Source organism: Lachnellula hyalina (assembly GCF_007821495.1).
Source record: "Lachnellula hyalina strain CBS 185.66 chromosome Unknown contig00013, whole genome shotgun sequence".
In the NCBI taxonomy this organism is placed as follows: domain Eukaryota; kingdom Fungi; phylum Ascomycota; class Leotiomycetes; order Helotiales; family Lachnaceae; genus Lachnellula; species Lachnellula hyalina.
The window spans coordinates 182733-198735 of record NW_022157127.1 but is presented as its reverse complement, the minus strand read 5'-3'; the positions used below and the strand labels follow the sequence as shown (position 1 = coordinate 198735).

The following is a 16003-nucleotide window of genomic DNA, read 5'->3' as shown; positions in this document are numbered from 1 at the left end:
AATATCGTCGGTCGCGACTTTACCGCGCTAACAAGCCAATCCACGCTAGTCTAGTTACAGCTTAGCACATAATTCGGTCACGGGCATTCCTTCCTCGCTTAGCCCACAGAGGGCGTCGTCTATTGAAAAGATAAATTTTTCGACATCAAACGCGAGCTTCCCCCACGACGAAGCACAAACACCGCCAAAATGACGTCCAACAGATTGACATACAGACGCCGTAACCCGTGAGCATTTGCCAATGCGTTAGAAGTTGAGCGCCAGTAAACTGACCGCGAGCAGATACAACACCAAGTCGAACAAGGTCCGCGTTGTCAAGACCCCCGGCGGCGAGCTTCGATACCTTCACATCAAGAAGGCCGGTACAGCGCCCAAGTGCGGAGATTGTGGAATCAAATTGCCAGGAGTAAGTTTCTCAATGCGCATATGTTGGAGAAGGAAGTCAAATGGGAAATGGAAACGGGCGAAACCCAGATAGAGCGCATAAGTTCACCACAACCAGGGCGCCTATCTACAACGCTTTTGGATGGTTGAATTAGTTGGGACTGGTGGTGTAGCAGGGGCTACGAATTCTGGATCGGAGTCTTTGAAAATAAAACTGTTGGATGCCTACGACCTATGCTAACACTTTCTCTCTTTTCAGATCCCAGCTCTCCGACCTCGCGAATACTCCCAGATCTCCCGCCCAAAGAAGACCGTCCAGCGTGCCTACGGAGGATCAAGATGTGCCAACTGCGTTCGGGATCGTATTGTTCGGGCTTTCTTGATTGAGGAGCAGAAGATTGTCAAGAAGGTGCTCAAGGAGTCTCAAGCACAAACGAAGAAGCATTAAAGGGTTTTTGGTATGGTTTCTTAGGGGTGTTTGATGGCGGGACTTGCAGGAATTGGCAAGAATTGGCTGTACCTATCTCAGAGCTTCTATGAATCATGAGATGCAATTGCCTGTGAACCTTAGGGTTTCTTCAACAATCACAGCGATCAGTGTTGTCCTCCTAATGTGCATTTTATACCTCGGACAGAAGCTAGAGACGAAGCTGTACCCATTCTCCTTCAGCCTGCTGGCTTTATTCTCAGAGATTCTTACCATAGAAGCTGCAGCCAAAACTCGAATTAAGTCGCAAACCAACAAGACAGTACTTGTAGTTCAAAAGCCTCGAAGAGGGCAATAGCGAAGTGTTGAGTCCAGGTTGAGACAAACCTTAATACTGAAAATTACTCCTCTTCAAAGGCCATGTTAAAGACGCATGAAAAGTGTAGAACATTATTGCACAGTGATTTGTGCCAATCATTGTGATTCTGATAGGACTGATTGCTGAGCATGCAGATTATGATTGGAGCATGCCACGCTACGAGACCCCACATCAAAGCAAGGCTGACCAAATGACCTCCAGCTAAGCCTGACCTCGTGGACCTCTCTACATGTATGAATCCCGAGTCATTATAAGTCCACAAAACATGTCTTAAACCTCGAACACAGTTTCCCTCCTCTTTCTCCTCCCGCGTCCCAACTTGCAACTCAATTTCTGGAACTCTACTACTCTTTGGTTTTATGAAATTGCTTTATCATTCACGATGCCCTCAGATCGACCCTTGCTTGCCTCTGATAGAAGAGAGTCCTCGACTCATTCTGATGAACGAGCCGCCGAAGAAGATACAGCTCTGCTTGGAAGCCAGCGCAAGGATGCACCAAAACCTCAAAGTCGTGCTAGATCCTGGCGAGAGCTGGGTCTGTTTACTTGGGCTGTAGTTGCAACAGCGGCCGTTATCGTTCTTGCCGTTGTCTCTCAACACCAAGCTTCCAAGAATGGCAAGAAAGCAATACCCGCCGGAAAGCGTAACTTGATTTTCATGGTTTCGGATGGCATGGGACCTGCAAGTCTGTCCCTGACTCGAAGCTTTCGTCAATTTGAAGGTAACTTTCCGTTCCGAGCCATCTAGACATCCACTAACCATCTAGGCGGCCTTCCACACGATGATGTTCTTTTCCTCGATCAGCACTTTATAGGCTCCTCCCGAACTAGATCAAGCAGCAGTCTTGTTACCGACTCAGCTGCCGGAGCTACAGCCTTCTCATGCGGAATGAAAAGCTATAATGGAGCTATATCCATCCTGCCCGACCATACCCCCTGCGGGACCGTTCTTGAAGCCGCAAAAAGAGCAGGCTACACAACAGGCCTCGTTGTGACAACTTCACTTACGGATGCTACACCAGCATGCTTTGCATCACATGCCAATGTTCGATCAGAGGAAGACTTGATTGCACAGCAGGAAGTGGGCGAACATCCTCTCGGACGTGTTGTTGACCTTATGATGGGAGGAGGTCGTTGCCATTTCCTGCCAAATACGACTTCTGGAAGTTGTCGGGGAGATGATAGGGATATTACCAAACTGGCCCAAGAGAAATATGGCTGGAATTATATCGATAATAGGGAAGATTTCGACGGCTTGAAGCTTGGGAGTGCTGTGAAGCTCCCATTACTAGGCCTATTTGCTGGCTACAACATTCCATACGAGGTAGGTAGGGGCCCGGCGACCCTTCAATCTGACACAGATTTCTCTACTTGATTTAAAAATCATTTCTGACATTTCCGCAGCTTGACCGACGAAACATGAACGACATATATCCTTCACTGGACGAAATGGCACGAACCGCTCTCAAAGCTCTAGAAGCTGCCACTCGAGACAGTGACAAGGGTTTCTTTCTCATGATCGAAGGTAGTCGAATCGATCACGCTGGTCACGGCAATGACCCTGCGGCTCAAGTCCGTGAAGTCTTAGCCTATGATAAAGCATTTGGAAGTGTTCTTGAGTTCCTCGACGAGTCATCCACGGATGGAGTACTTGTAGCTACAAGCGATCACGAGACTGGAGGATTAGCGGTCGCACGGCGTAAGAATTCTTGTCATGTTGTACCGTTTTCAACTAATTGTTCGTAGAACTCCACCCGACATACCCCCATTATGCCTGGTACCCGGAAGTACTCCACAACGCCTCAAGCTCAGCGGAACACTCATCCCGACGCTTGAGATCCCACATATTCAACGGTGGAGACAACCTCAAGGACTTCATTAGCGAGGAACTTGTAAAAAAAGGCCTGGGGATCTGGAATGCTAAAGACTCCGAGATTCAACTTGTCGTTGATAACCCTGCCCTTAGTTCCTATTACTTCTCAGACATGATCAGTCGGAGAGCGCGCATCGGCTGGTCAACCCATGGCCACACGGCTGTCGACGTAAACATTTATGGCTCCGCTGGCTCGGAAGCGCTACGCGGAAATCATGAGAATGTTGAGGTTGGAAAGTTCCTTCGGGACTACCTTGATGTTGACATTGAGTCCGTCACAGAAGAGCTTGTTGAGAAGTCCAAGTCTTTCAAAATCGCCGGCGCAGCCCAAACTAGCTGGACTGGAAAAATTCCTAGTGGGGAAGATTTGCAGTCTGCAGAGAGAAAACACGAGAAGGAATACGGAATGGCACCTTGAGATCCGTCGCATTTATAGGCATTGCACTTGGCGTTCATTTAAATCTGGAAATACCCCTATCCTTTTTGCCATTTCTTCTTCTGGGTCTTGTGCAAAGTTCGCGTCCGGGGTCCTGAGTTGGTAACTCGCTGAAACGTGATCACGAACAAACGAGCCCTCCGAGTGTTGCACAATCTGCTGTCAAACACAAGTCATCTCCAAGTGGAGCAGAAGTTAGGGTCTAGCTGCTCTTCGACGGTTTGCACATTTGTATGCCAGGAAGTTTGTCCTGTGATGAAGTATGACAATACCTGATTTGTTGGCATGCTGATATTTCAATTGCTTGACATTCGCATTTTGGCCAAGTAATTACAATCACTTGGTGGGCAATCACATTCGATGGGGAAAACAAGTCACGGCCTCGCCGTCAGGGCCAACGCTTTCATCGGAAAGTTTTGATGTTGATACCTTGGCTGCCTCGACGTTTGGGAACAAGTAGAAAGATCAGACGAAGAACATAAGTGTGATTGAGAACCAACTCCGATGCTCCTTTAATGACTCTGAAAGGAACCGCTCGCTACGCCGTGCTTTCCTCTGGCATCTTGTTTCTTCCTATCCTATTTCATGCATTCTTACAGACTCCTAATATCAACCGTACACTCAACTCAAAGAGGTCTAGACAAGGGCCAGCAAGGCTTTCCTCGAAATCAACGTCAAGTTCGATTTCAAAGAGCCCATCGTCTCGAATCCTTAGTTCACCTCCATCTCCCATTCGCGCAAGATCCCGTCAAAAATGTGCAACTACTGGTCCATCGAGCCCCTCTGCGGCCACCGGACCCTCTTCGCCGGCTCAAACTGTTACCTCCTCTTCGACCAACTACAACGAATCAACCACCCCACCGAACGCGCCCGTCCGGGTCTCCCGTTCGAGGTCCCGCGGCAGTGTCTACCCCATCGCGCGAATACGACGAGGAGGTATGTGAGTGAGTACTGTTCGTGGGAGTGTAGGAATACTGCGCTTTATGCGCCGAGGTGTGGAACTAGGGATGCGAGGTATGGACCGGGAAGTGAGAGGATTGGTGTTGGATGGCGGTAATTGGTGAGGCGGATTGGAAGGTGTAATAATTGGGAATTTTGCTTGGCTTTGGTTTTGGAGTTGGAGTTCTTGAACTGTTTCTGTGGGCGGGGCATGCAGACTTTCAACAGTTGGGAGTCACCATATTTTGATATTACATCGGAAAAGAAAAGTCAACTTTAATATTTCAAGGCACAGTGAGAATATCCAGAGTGTGTTTGGACTAGGCTGCAACGTCAGTCTGGTGGCTAGCTACTTCTACATCAGCTCATAGCCTATATTTCGAAAATATGAGAGACTACCACGTCCGGGGCTCACATGAAGACCTATCCATGTGGAAATGCTGCAAATAGAGACTTCTCTTCCTGGGGAGGGGGGAGGGGGGTTATATGAGCCTTGGCTGATTACTTAGGTCAGACAATAAGTTACATGTGAACACCGGTATGAAGTTATCAATTTTCACTTAGCTGGGCTAGACAATTGAATCATTCTTGTACACCGAATTCGAGATGTCTTTTGTTGGGCAGGCCAATAGAGGGCGAAGAGAAATTGGATCGGATGAATATGGCGATGGAGCTTATGGACTTGTTAGATAAGGAAGGCTTGACGGATTATTTGCCTCTGGCGTACCGGACTATGAAAGAACAAAGTCTGGCTCTTGGCGACATGATGAAGATGCGGGAATGGGAGCAGTTGGAGCAGGATATTGAAGAAGTGCTGCATGGACGAGATGATGATGTTAACTTGCACCATTAAGAGGACTGGTGGATTTTCAAGTTTGGCTGATCTGTGGAAAACATTGTATGAGGTCTTGGAGGTTCGGTAATTACTTCATCATGGGGATTTCAGCACTCCAAGTTGTTACATTTTGGCTTTCAAAAACATCTGAACCACTGATAAGCAAGGAAGATTTCAAGAAAATAAGGCATGTATGTAACTTCTTCATAAAGTTCGCCTAGAGTATGCCCAATAGGACTTCCAAGGCAATCTCCAGTCTCTAGCTCGCAACTCAGGTCTGAAAATGTCAAAGTCATGCTTCTCCAACTTCTCCAGCCATAACCTTGTTGGCACAGCTGGCATAAGAACTCCAAATCCTCTCTCAATATCATCAACCTGTGAGCGACTAGTGGAGCTCTGCTCGGCGTACTCATGACCTTCTTCTCCCTCGTGCTCGAAATCATGACCCGCATCTTTGCCCTGCTGCAGATTCTTCAGCATCTCCTTAGCCGTAATCAGATGATCGTTGGCCCTCGTAGCAATTGTGAAGATCGCATCTTTCAATCCTGGTGCTTCAGCTCCTTGCCGGAATACCTCCTCTTCCTTGACTCCAGCTTCGGCCATTACATCTAAGGGCAATACCACAGCTCCTTGGCGACCGCCTCCGAACGCTGAATTATTGTTGTGGTGATTCGGTGGTGGCGGAAACGCAATCAGTGGCAAGCCTCTAAGAACAGCAGTAATTCCGACAGCTTTCCCAATATGGCTTGCTACATGGTCCGTTGCCATTGAGTTTAGAGGGAGAGCTGCTAGCGTCAAGTACATCAAGGTTGAATATGTATTCTCCGCATACGTCTCCAACGCCTCCATGTTCGTATATGGACGATTGTCGATATACTGCTCTCTTGTATTGATGACTTTCATGAACCATCCTTTCATGACATTCGTGCTGATACCAGGATGCCTACTTTTGAGGGATGTAAGAGCATTATGGAGGAGGATGGCAACAGGTTCTTTTGGTGGGGTATCGGCGAATGTGCGAGTTATATTGTCCCGCCAGAATTGCATACGAAGAGCTCCAACTCTTTGATTTGATACTAGATCTGGTATTCTGGCAAGCTCGATATTCAGAGCTCGAATGGAGAGGTATGCATCGCGGGCTTGAGGAGGGACGAAGGTTTGGAGAACATGGGAGGGAGAATCGAACTTTCTGAAGACTGTTAACTATTTGAAGGGCTGGTAGAGGATCATGGAACTTACTGTACAAGATTGGAGCAGTATGACCTAGCTCCATCAACATCTGCTTCTGTTATTCGAGAGGCATGAGGTGCTGGGGTACTGTAAGGAGTCGTCGCATATGTACACCTCAATCGTGGCCTGGATATGGTCTGTATGCGCAGCCGTAGGCTCAACTGTTCAGCATACATCACATTATATTACAAATAAAACAGAGGCAAAGCATTGAACGGCGATTGTTCCAAATGTTCTAAAAGTTTTACGTCTGGCTCGTCAGGGATCTTTTTTCTCATTTACGCGACTTTGCGACCTCCAAAACGCGTCTCCTCTCCAACTTATGTTTAAGAGAAATGCCAGAACCGCAACCACCAACGCCAGTATGAGTTTTGCAGAGTCAGAGGGTCCTCCAACAAAGAAGAGGAGGTTCTTTACAGATAAAACGGATATTCTTGACTCTTCCCTCGGAGCTGAGCCATCGTTACCGGATGAAATCGACGCGTTCCCTACTGCGGCGGTTGTAGAACCATATGAGCCAAATGGATTCGACTTACCAAATTCAGGAATTATCCCAGGAACTGGGGGGCCATCGAATAGTGAAGAGCCGCAATTGAATGATCATATACCTGGCTTTGACTCGGAGACATTTGAGAGTTTCGTCGGAGACAAAGTCTCGCCAGATGCACTGAAGCAGTTACGGGAGGCGTCTGGGGATAATCTGGAAAAAGCTGTCAATATGTACTTCGATGGATCATGGAAGCAGAATGCTGCAGCAGTACCCGTTCGCAGTATTGGAGGGGGATCAGCACCCAAAGCAATGACAATCAACTCTTTCGCAAGGTCGGGAACAAGTGGCGGACACGAAGCCAATGGGACGCACGAGAAAGCCGAGAGCCCCGCCATCGAAGTTTCTTTGAAGGATACGATGCCAGAATATCGATATGTTGGTGCTTTTGGGGTCGGGGCCTGGGCAACGAGGAGTGGAACTACATTACTCAAGCACGGAGAATCCGTTCGCATTGAGAGGCAAAAGATACAACCGCCAAAAGCCCCCGTGGGCAAGGGCAAAGGGAGGCCCGCTGTAACACCATTGAAACCGAATAGTGCCGCAGCCAAACGAGTCGATGTCATTGTACGCTTCACAAATCCGAATGGGGAAGAGGTCGGGAGACTTCCTAGAGAGACCGCAAACTGGGTATCTACGTTGATCGATCAGAAAGTCTGCAGGTTTGAGGGAACTTGTGTTTATGCACCGGAGAGAGTCAGGACAAACGACACCATATTCTTGCAATTACGGTGCTCGCTACTCAGAACTGCGTTCGACAATAGAGGCTTCAAGCCGTCCGAGAACCGTAAGACCGGCATCTTTGAGGAGAAGGAATCATCGGAAGAAAAGGAGTTGCGCTTGCGTCAAGTGGCGCTTGTAAAGCTTTTTGAGGAAGTCAGCCTTCTTCCTTCTAAGACTTCGGAAACCACGGCAAAACACAAGCGTGAAGGATTGCTACAAGCAGCTGAGGTTGCAGAACAGTACGAGAATTCTAAACCAAAGAAGTCGAGCTCTGCTGAGAACGTTGGATCTTCTCCGTCCGCCGAGGAGGCCGAGGACGGAAAGGAGCTCGAACAAGATCAGCTGGATACGCTGTACAAGAAAGCACAATCCTTCGACTTTGACGCCCAAGCTGCAGAGCCCGCTGAAACATTCGCTATGGATCTGAGGCATTACCAGAAACAAGCCCTGCATTGGATGATGTCCAAGGAAAAGGACGAGAAGGACGAGAGTAAAGAAGCTTCTATGCATCCCCTGTGGGAGGAATATGCTTGGCCCACACGGGATATGGAGGACAAGGATTTACCTCAATTTAAGGATCAAGCCAATTTCTATGTCAACCCTTATAGTGGCGAGCTCTCGCTAAAGTTCCCGGTACAGGAGCAACATTGCCTTGGTGGCATTTTGGCAGACGAGATGGGCTTGGGCAAGACGATTGAGATGATGAGTCTGATTCATTCTCACAAGTCAGATGTCGCCATGAGACTTGACGGAGCAACCCCCCTGCCGCAATCAGTCAACAGTCTGCCAAGGTTACCGGCAGCTTCCACGAATGTAGAACGGGCACCATGTACCACGCTTGTTGTGGCTCCAATGTCACTTCTAGCACAGTGGCAAAGTGAAGCCGAAAATGCTTCAAAGGATGGTACGCTGAGGAGCATGGTCTACTACGGAAATGAGAAGACCGCAAATCTTCAGGCTCTTTGCCGTGAAGCAAATGCCGCGTCTGCTCCAAATGTCATCATCACAAGTTATGGTGTTGTGCTCTCTGAATTCAACCAAGTTGCTGCGAGGAATGGAGACAGAGCTACGCATGGAGGCCTATTTTCTCTAAACTATTTCCGGATTATCCTAGACGAGGCCCATCACATCAAAAACAGGATGAGTAAGACCGCTAAAGCTTGCTACGAGCTTGATGCTGAGCATCGATGGGTATTGACGGGCACTCCTATTGTTAATCGACTTGAAGATCTCTTCAGTTTAGTTCGGTTCTTGAGAGTTGAGCCTTGGAGCAATTTTTCGTTCTGGAAAACTTTCATTACCATGCCTTTCGAGTCCAAGGACTTTATGCGGGCATTAGATGTTGTTCAAACTGTTCTCGAGCCACTAGTATTGCGCAGAACAAAGGATATGAAAACACCAACTGGCGAGGCACTTGTACCCCTTCCACCTAAGTCTATGGATATTGTCGATATCGAGCTGTCGAAACCAGAACGTGAAGTTTACGACCACATATTCACTCGCGCCAAACGCACATTTACAGCTAATGTTGAAGCTGGAACGGTACTCAAAGCTTATACGAGTATCTTTGCCCAAATTCTTCGGTTGAGACAATCTTGTTGCCATCCAATTTTGACTCGGAATCAAAACCTCGTCGCAGACGAGGAAGACGCCGCTGAACTGGCGAATACTGCTAGTGGACTGGCCGATGATATGGATTTGCAGTCTTTAATTGAACGCTTCACAGCCGTTACAGATGATGCAGCAGATACGAATGTTTTCGGTGCTCATGTTCTGGCACAGATTCGCGATGAATCTGATAACGAATGTCCAATCTGCTCCGAGGAACCAATGATTGAGCAGACAGTGACAGGATGCTGGCATTCCGCATGCAAGAAATGCCTACTTGACTATATCAACCACCAAACAGACAAGGGCGAGCTTCCTCGCTGCATCAGCTGTCGGGAGATCCTCAACACTCACGATATATTCGAGGTAGTGAAGGACGAAGGCCACCCGGATACGAAATGGAGCCTGCAGAGACTTGGTTCCAACTCCTCTGCAAAGATAGGGGCATTGATGGCGCATCTCAAGGCACTGAGAAACGAGCAAGCCGGTACAAAATCCGTCGTTTTCAGCCAATTTACATCATTTCTTTCCCTGATTGAACCGGCTCTTACCCGAGCCGCTATACCCTTTCTCCGACTCGACGGTTCCATGGCTCAAAAGGCCCGTGCTGCGGTTCTTACAGAATTCGCTGCTAGTAAAAAAGGTGTTGTACTTCTATTGAGTTTGAGAGCTGGTGGAGTAGGCCTGAATCTGACGATGGCGAAACGAGTGTTCATGATGGATCCATGGTGGAGTTTTGCTGTCGAGGCACAAGCTATTGACCGCGTACATCGTATGGGACAGGCAGACGAGGTTAAGGTTTACAGATTTATCGTGAAGGAAAGTGTGGAGGAGAGGATGCTGAAGATTCAGGACCGGAAAAAGTTTATGTGAGTGCCTCTTTTTGCTTCTTGACGCAATTACTAATAGAGGTAATAGTGCAAGCTCCCTAGGCATGATGAGTGACGAGGAGAAGAAACTACAACGCATTGAGGATATCAAGCAATTGCTAAGCTAGACTGGTGTTTGTATCATATATTGCGGCGTTTTGGCACTGTACATAAGCATAGCCTACGGGTGTTGATAAACTGGTTTTCATGAATGTTGGTTTACTGTGACCGAGTACTCGTACTGTACAGAGTAAAGGAAACATGGCACACTGGTCGTCGCGTAAGTTTTTCACCCCCTTTTCCCCATTCACCTTAAATCGCCGCCAAGCCAACTTACTCCTCTAATCTAATTCACCGCCGGCGACAGCAAAGACCTCTTTGTTGCACGTCGCACTTTTCAACTCGACACGAGCTCCTCTCTACAGACATAATTTCGCATCGAGACGCCCTTCTCAGGGGCTCGACTCGCTTAATGTTACCGCCCCCCTTTCGTAAGTAAAAGTACCTACCATTCAAGTACTTAGGCAAAGCAGGACTGCTTGACACTATTCGTTCGTTACATACTCCTGTTTACACGGCCGGTCATAGATGGAAGCTTCAGATCTCGACCTTTGTATCGCAAGCTTCTGATTAAGCTGTACTCTCATCCTGTTCGCTTGATAGAGATGGTGAAGACTTTCTTTCGAGATGGCAAAAGTACTTGGGTGTATTGAGATAGTGGGCCGGTTGACTGCCTTTGCCGCAATTGAGAAAGGACTATATTTGGCAATGAATTTGGGGTGTCTTCAACTAGGACTATAAGCTTTTAGTGACCAAAGTGGCGTTTCGTTGTGTTAATCTTACAATGGTAGAATCAAAAGCTATAAATAGTTTTCATCGCATTCTGTGGTCAGAACTACAGCTTTTACAATTGAATCAAACTAGGACTTATTCCAGATTTGGCACTGGACTGGTGTATGGAGGATTTAGGTTTGTATATAGGTATTTTACGGATTCGGGCGGCTTTGTCTCTTGGAATCCCTCTTTGCCAATTTTTCTTTTCTACACATGTTTCTTGGATGTGCCTAATTCCTTGATACTGTATATTTAGTATGCCGTCTCTAATTAAAACGAGATTGGCTGGCACAAAAGTAGGACATTGCATGTCATGAATTTGAGGACCGTCTTGACACAAATCACGTATGTTTATCAGGTCATTGGAGAAAGCGACCTCGGCCACGCGTATATATGTCACGAGCGTGACGAAGAATCGTATAAATTTTGCAAGGTTTGATTAAAATGCAAGAAGGATGCCAGTGTACTCATTGGAATCGCATATTATGAGATCAACGAACCTTGGGCAAATGGTATATATGCAAGGAGTAAATTCCGATTTTCAGGAAGGCTGAAGATCATGCCGGTTCCCAGCCACCTATTTTTGGTTTCAGCCGCATTTGTGCCACATCCCTTTTAATTTCACTAACTACGAAGTACCGGCGTATTGAAAACTGGGGAAGCGCCGTTGACGCGCGTAACAAGAGACTTGAGGGTCGAGAGATAGAATTGATGAGAGAAGATAGAAGATATAGAAGATATTGCAGCATTTCGAGTGAAGAAGAGGATGAGCCATTGCTCCGATATTTGTATAGTAGGGTGGCTTGTGTTGGTTGTATTGGATGAACCTTTCCTCGGCCTGCGAGGACTCGGGAGTTTTGCGAAAACGAATCCTATAGTGCAAGTGCCCCCCCGCTGCCGACATTAAAGCGGCATTCGATTCTGCAGATTTTCGTATTGGAAAACCGTTGCACTACATCGGAAACATTAATAAGTGGTGCCGCTTTCCACAGCCTGATGAATCCCAGCAGTCGCTTGACCTCGCCGCATTCTTCCAACGACTGAAGCTGATGAACAGCCTTTCTCTTCTCTTCTTCCCCTTGCTCTCCTCTGTTTTGATGATTGAAACATGATTGAACGACCATGTATTCTTCCTTTCGTTCTCTGTTTATTTCCTTCCTCGTAGCCGTCGCCTCGGCCCAATACCCGCCGGCTTCCAATTTGACTACCATCAAGTCGCCCGTTGATGGCAACATAACCATCTCCTACAAACAGCCGCCCGTAGGAACGTGCAAAACAGCCTTCGAAACACAGCAGCAATATACGGGGTGGGTTAATATACCCGGCAACTACTCGACAAACACATTCTTTTGGTTCTTTGGAGCGCGCCAACCCACCGACTCGCTCACAATATGGCTCAATGGAGGACCAGGCTCCAGCTCCATGCTAGGCCTTTTCACTGAGAATGGCCCATGCGAAGTGGTTGAGCTTGCACAGGGGAAATTTGGGACAATAGCTCGGGAATATGGATGGGATCGAGGGTCCAATATTCTCTACATCGATCAGGTATGCGCGAAGCTTTCATACCCCACCCGGGTGTTCCGTACGGGAATCTGGCGAATATGGCAGATTTAAAAGTCAAAACCAAGATGTTGATGCCAGAGGAGCATCTTATGGGTGTGCGAAGCCGTCCAAGTGGTCAATTGCAAAATACCCCGATCGTTCTTAGACAATGAAACAAATTTGTTTGTAGAATTAGCTAACCTCCTCCAGCCTAATCAAGTCGGCTTCTCCTACGATACGCCTACCAATGGCTCCCTCGATCTTCTAACGTCGGACTTATATACCCCACCTCAAGTTCTCCCGAACTCGCAGCCTACGGATACGTTCATGAATGGAACCTTCAACACACTGAACCTGAACAACACCGCGAATACTACCGAGATAGCTGCCATGGCGATTTGGCATATGCTTCAAGGGTTTCTTGGCGCATTTCCTCAATATATGCCAAATAGTACATCTGTTGGTGTTCATTTGTTCGCAGAAAGTTATGGCGGCAAGTACGGACCTGCTTTCGCAACTCTCTGGGAACAACAGAACAATAGACGTTCGAATGGGACCATATCTAGGAACGGGACTCTCAACATCAACCTCGCCTCTCTAGGGCTAATCAATGGCTGTGTGGATGACCTTGTTCAAGCCCCGTACTACCCCACGATGGCTATTAATAATACGTTTGGTTTGACATCCATCAATCCAACCAGAGCCAAGCTAGCAAGTGCAAGTTTCACTTCAAATGGGGGTTGTCGGGATCTTATAAATCAATGTCGAGCTGCCGTGGGTGTCCAAGATCCGAATAATGAAGGCGATGTAGGTGTTGTCAACAGCTTATGCTCGAATGCGTATACTTTTTGTAACACCAATATCGTGGAGCCCTACACGGATGCTGGAAGAAGCATCTACGACATAGCTCACCTTCTTCCGGACTCTTTTCCTCCCAGTACTTACCTGGAATACTTAAACAACGCGGATTTCCTCGCTGCTATAGGCTCACCAGTCAACTATACCGAAACGAATACGCAAGTCGTCAAGGCCTTTACTTCTACCGGAGACTATGAAAGGCAAGGCTATGTTCCTGATATTGCAGCCCTTCTCAACGCTGGGATCCGCGTGGGCTTCATGTATGGAGATCGAGACTATATTTGCAATTGGCTCGGTGGAGAAGCCATCTCCCTCGCCGTCGCCGCACAAGCAGGTGGTCTCTACCCAACACTCTTCCCCTCCGCAGGTTACGCTCCCATAATCACCAACACCTCCTATATCGGCGGCGTAGTGCGCCAATATGGCAATCTCTCTTTCAGCCGCATATATGACGCTGGCCACAGCGTCCCCGCCTACCAACCAGAAACAGCCTTTGAAGTCTTCGCACGCATCATGTCCGGGACCTCCGTCTCAACAGGCGAGATCATCGATCCCTCCGTATACAACACCACCGGCCCCTCAAACGCAACACACACCGCGTCCCTCCCCCTTTCACCTACAAATACTTGCTGGCTACGCAATATTTTGGAGACATGTAACGACGACCAGAAGAATAAGATAATTGCCAACGAAGGCGCGATCATCAACGGCGTGCTCTACGACGCGGCATCAGACTGGAGTTCGCCTGGCTCTTCTGCTACAGTAGATGTAGTTCCTAATCCTTCCGGCACTGGCTCCGTGTCCGTCACGACCACGACAGAAGTCCTCACTGGCCTCTTCACCGCAACCAGCACACCGAGTCCGACGAAGAAGAAATCGCTCGCTACTCACCTATCGGCACTCAATGGATTATTACTCTTAATGCTAATCCCATTCCTGCTTTGAACCCAAGCGCGCCTCGCATATAGAAACGGCGGCCCATAGCCCCTTTTATTTTCTTTTGGGATGAAATGAACTGGGAATACCTAAACTAAAGGTCGGTTAAAACATAATACGCGGCGTTGGCATTTTCTTCTCCGACATTCATTCGCTTATTGTTTTGTACACATCATTGACCATTCAGAAATTTTGGTCCATGGAGTTTGTTGTTTTGCTTGTTTGATTCTTGTTTGATTCATTGGTTTGTATATACCCTGACTGGCGAAAATCGAGATGAGAGATTATGGGGCTGGCGCAGCTGGCTTGACTTTTTGGGCGAGGCGTACAGTAATACACATGCATGGGAGGGAGGGAAGGAAGGAAGGAAGGAAGGAAGAGAAGGGGAAGATTATAGATTTGAGTTGTATAGATAAATGAAAAGAAAAGTTCTGCTTGAAGTGTTTTGAAGACGACAGTTGTGCTTTTTCTCATGGGGATTTTCATGTCCTGCTCAGCGTGAGACCTTGACCTTTTCTCTGTCTGTCTAGCGCGATAAAACAGGGAAGCCGAGTAGTAGCGCGTTCAAGCTGGGGAGTGTGAGTGGGTACTGTCATAGGCTGTGATAAAAATTTGGAACATCACTGTCAAGATTCAAAGCAAGGGTCACATTTTCAAAACTATGCAGGTATGGAGATTGAACTTTCTTTTAATTCGACGACGATGCACCGGGACCTTTTAACTACTCCTCCAGCGCACCGGCTTTCAAACTAATCTGTTTGAAAGTCAGCGAGTCATTCATTTCATGCCGGAGGTATAAAAATAGAATGACTAGAAAGAAATATCAGATCTAAGCCTTGTCACAGGCATTATCATCAATACCAACGTGTGGCTTATGTTGACCGTCGTGATAAATTGATCATCATGTAAAGGAGGAGAGGGTGAAGAACATATATGAACGTACCAGGAAGTCGGGTGTTACTCTTACTCAAAGACCTTTGACTCATTGACTGAGTCGGGTTGAACCTGATATTGTTAGCGAGATTCGGGGAGAACATCGCCATATCAATTAAAGGGTGAAAGCATTTTCAGTCAAGACAGTCTCGTCAACGCCAAGGCTTGGACATATGCTTGTCATTTGTCGGTCAAGATCATCATAATGCTTGACATCTTGTAGAAACATAGAGAAGGGGTATAGGTGATTCTAACCTTTGACAGGCTGGGTCAGCCCAACTCCAGGTGGAGAGCCAATTAAGGCCTCTACACAGATCCCTGAGAATGATTCTGCTGCTGTGGGACAACGAAGCGAGTTCAAGCTAAAAGTTGAAGGTCAGCATATCGCTTCATGCAAAAGACATGTGACAGTATAATGATTGGAAACGGATCAGAAGGCATGAATGGTTTAATTTGATTTGTGTCAGCATCGGTTGCCCGAATCAGACTCGTCATCTAAAATGCTCATCATAGTAGGCGATGGTAGAGATGAAGTAAAAAGAGCACATACCCTCACATCCTCAGTCAAGAATGAGTGCAACTATTGAACGGACTAGCAGTAGCTACATATGATCAGCATCTTTTCCCAACAAAAAGCGAAACCAATTGTG

The 16003-nt window shown here is 47.4% G+C and overlaps 6 protein-coding genes across 6 annotated transcripts; 5 read left to right on the top strand and 1 right to left on the bottom strand.

Annotated features, from left to right (window-relative positions):
- Positions 1-189: 189 nt before the first annotated feature.
- Positions 190-832, top strand: RPL34B (60S ribosomal protein; the record flags this gene model as incomplete). Its single annotated transcript, XM_031146753.1, has 3 exons — positions 190-227; positions 283-406; positions 644-832. 3 exons carry the CDS (start codon positions 190-192, stop codon positions 830-832), a joined length of 351 nt encoding a protein of 116 aa, XP_031008689.1.
- Positions 833-1572: 740 nt separating this feature from the next.
- PHO8 (Repressible alkaline phosphatase) lies at positions 1573-3481 on the top strand (the record flags this gene model as incomplete). The annotated part of the gene is made up of 4 exons (XM_031146752.1): positions 1573-1912; positions 1958-2514; positions 2595-2889; positions 2937-3481. 4 exons carry the CDS (start codon positions 1573-1575, stop codon positions 3479-3481), a joined length of 1737 nt encoding a protein of 578 aa, XP_031008694.1.
- Positions 3482-4253: 772 nt separating this feature from the next.
- LHYA1_G001772 (uncharacterized protein) lies at positions 4254-4556 on the top strand (the record flags this gene model as incomplete). The annotated part of the gene is made up of 2 exons (XM_031146751.1): positions 4254-4435; positions 4469-4556. 2 exons carry the CDS (start codon positions 4254-4256, stop codon positions 4554-4556), a joined length of 270 nt encoding a protein of 89 aa, XP_031008695.1.
- A 921-nt stretch (positions 4557-5477) lies between these two features.
- NDUFAF6 (NADH dehydrogenase (ubiquinone) complex I,assembly factor) lies at positions 5478-6679 on the bottom strand (the record flags this gene model as incomplete). Its single annotated transcript, XM_031146750.1, has 2 exons — positions 5478-6462; positions 6513-6679. 2 exons carry the CDS (start codon positions 6677-6679, stop codon positions 5478-5480), a joined length of 1152 nt encoding a protein of 383 aa, XP_031008692.1.
- Positions 6680-6867: 188 nt separating this feature from the next.
- mus-41 (DNA repair protein rad5) lies at positions 6868-10378 on the top strand (the record flags this gene model as incomplete). Its single annotated transcript, XM_031146749.1, has 2 exons — positions 6868-10250; positions 10300-10378. 2 exons carry the CDS (start codon positions 6868-6870, stop codon positions 10376-10378), a joined length of 3462 nt encoding a protein of 1153 aa, XP_031008693.1.
- A 1828-nt stretch (positions 10379-12206) lies between these two features.
- Positions 12207-14429, top strand: SCPA_1 (Carboxypeptidase S1-like protein; the record flags this gene model as incomplete). The annotated part of the gene is made up of 2 exons (XM_031146748.1): positions 12207-12629; positions 12837-14429. The coding sequence occupies 2 exons, from the start codon at positions 12207-12209 to the stop codon at positions 14427-14429; spliced, it is 2016 nt and encodes a 671-aa protein (XP_031008649.1).
- Positions 14430-16003: the final 1574 nt, after the last annotated feature.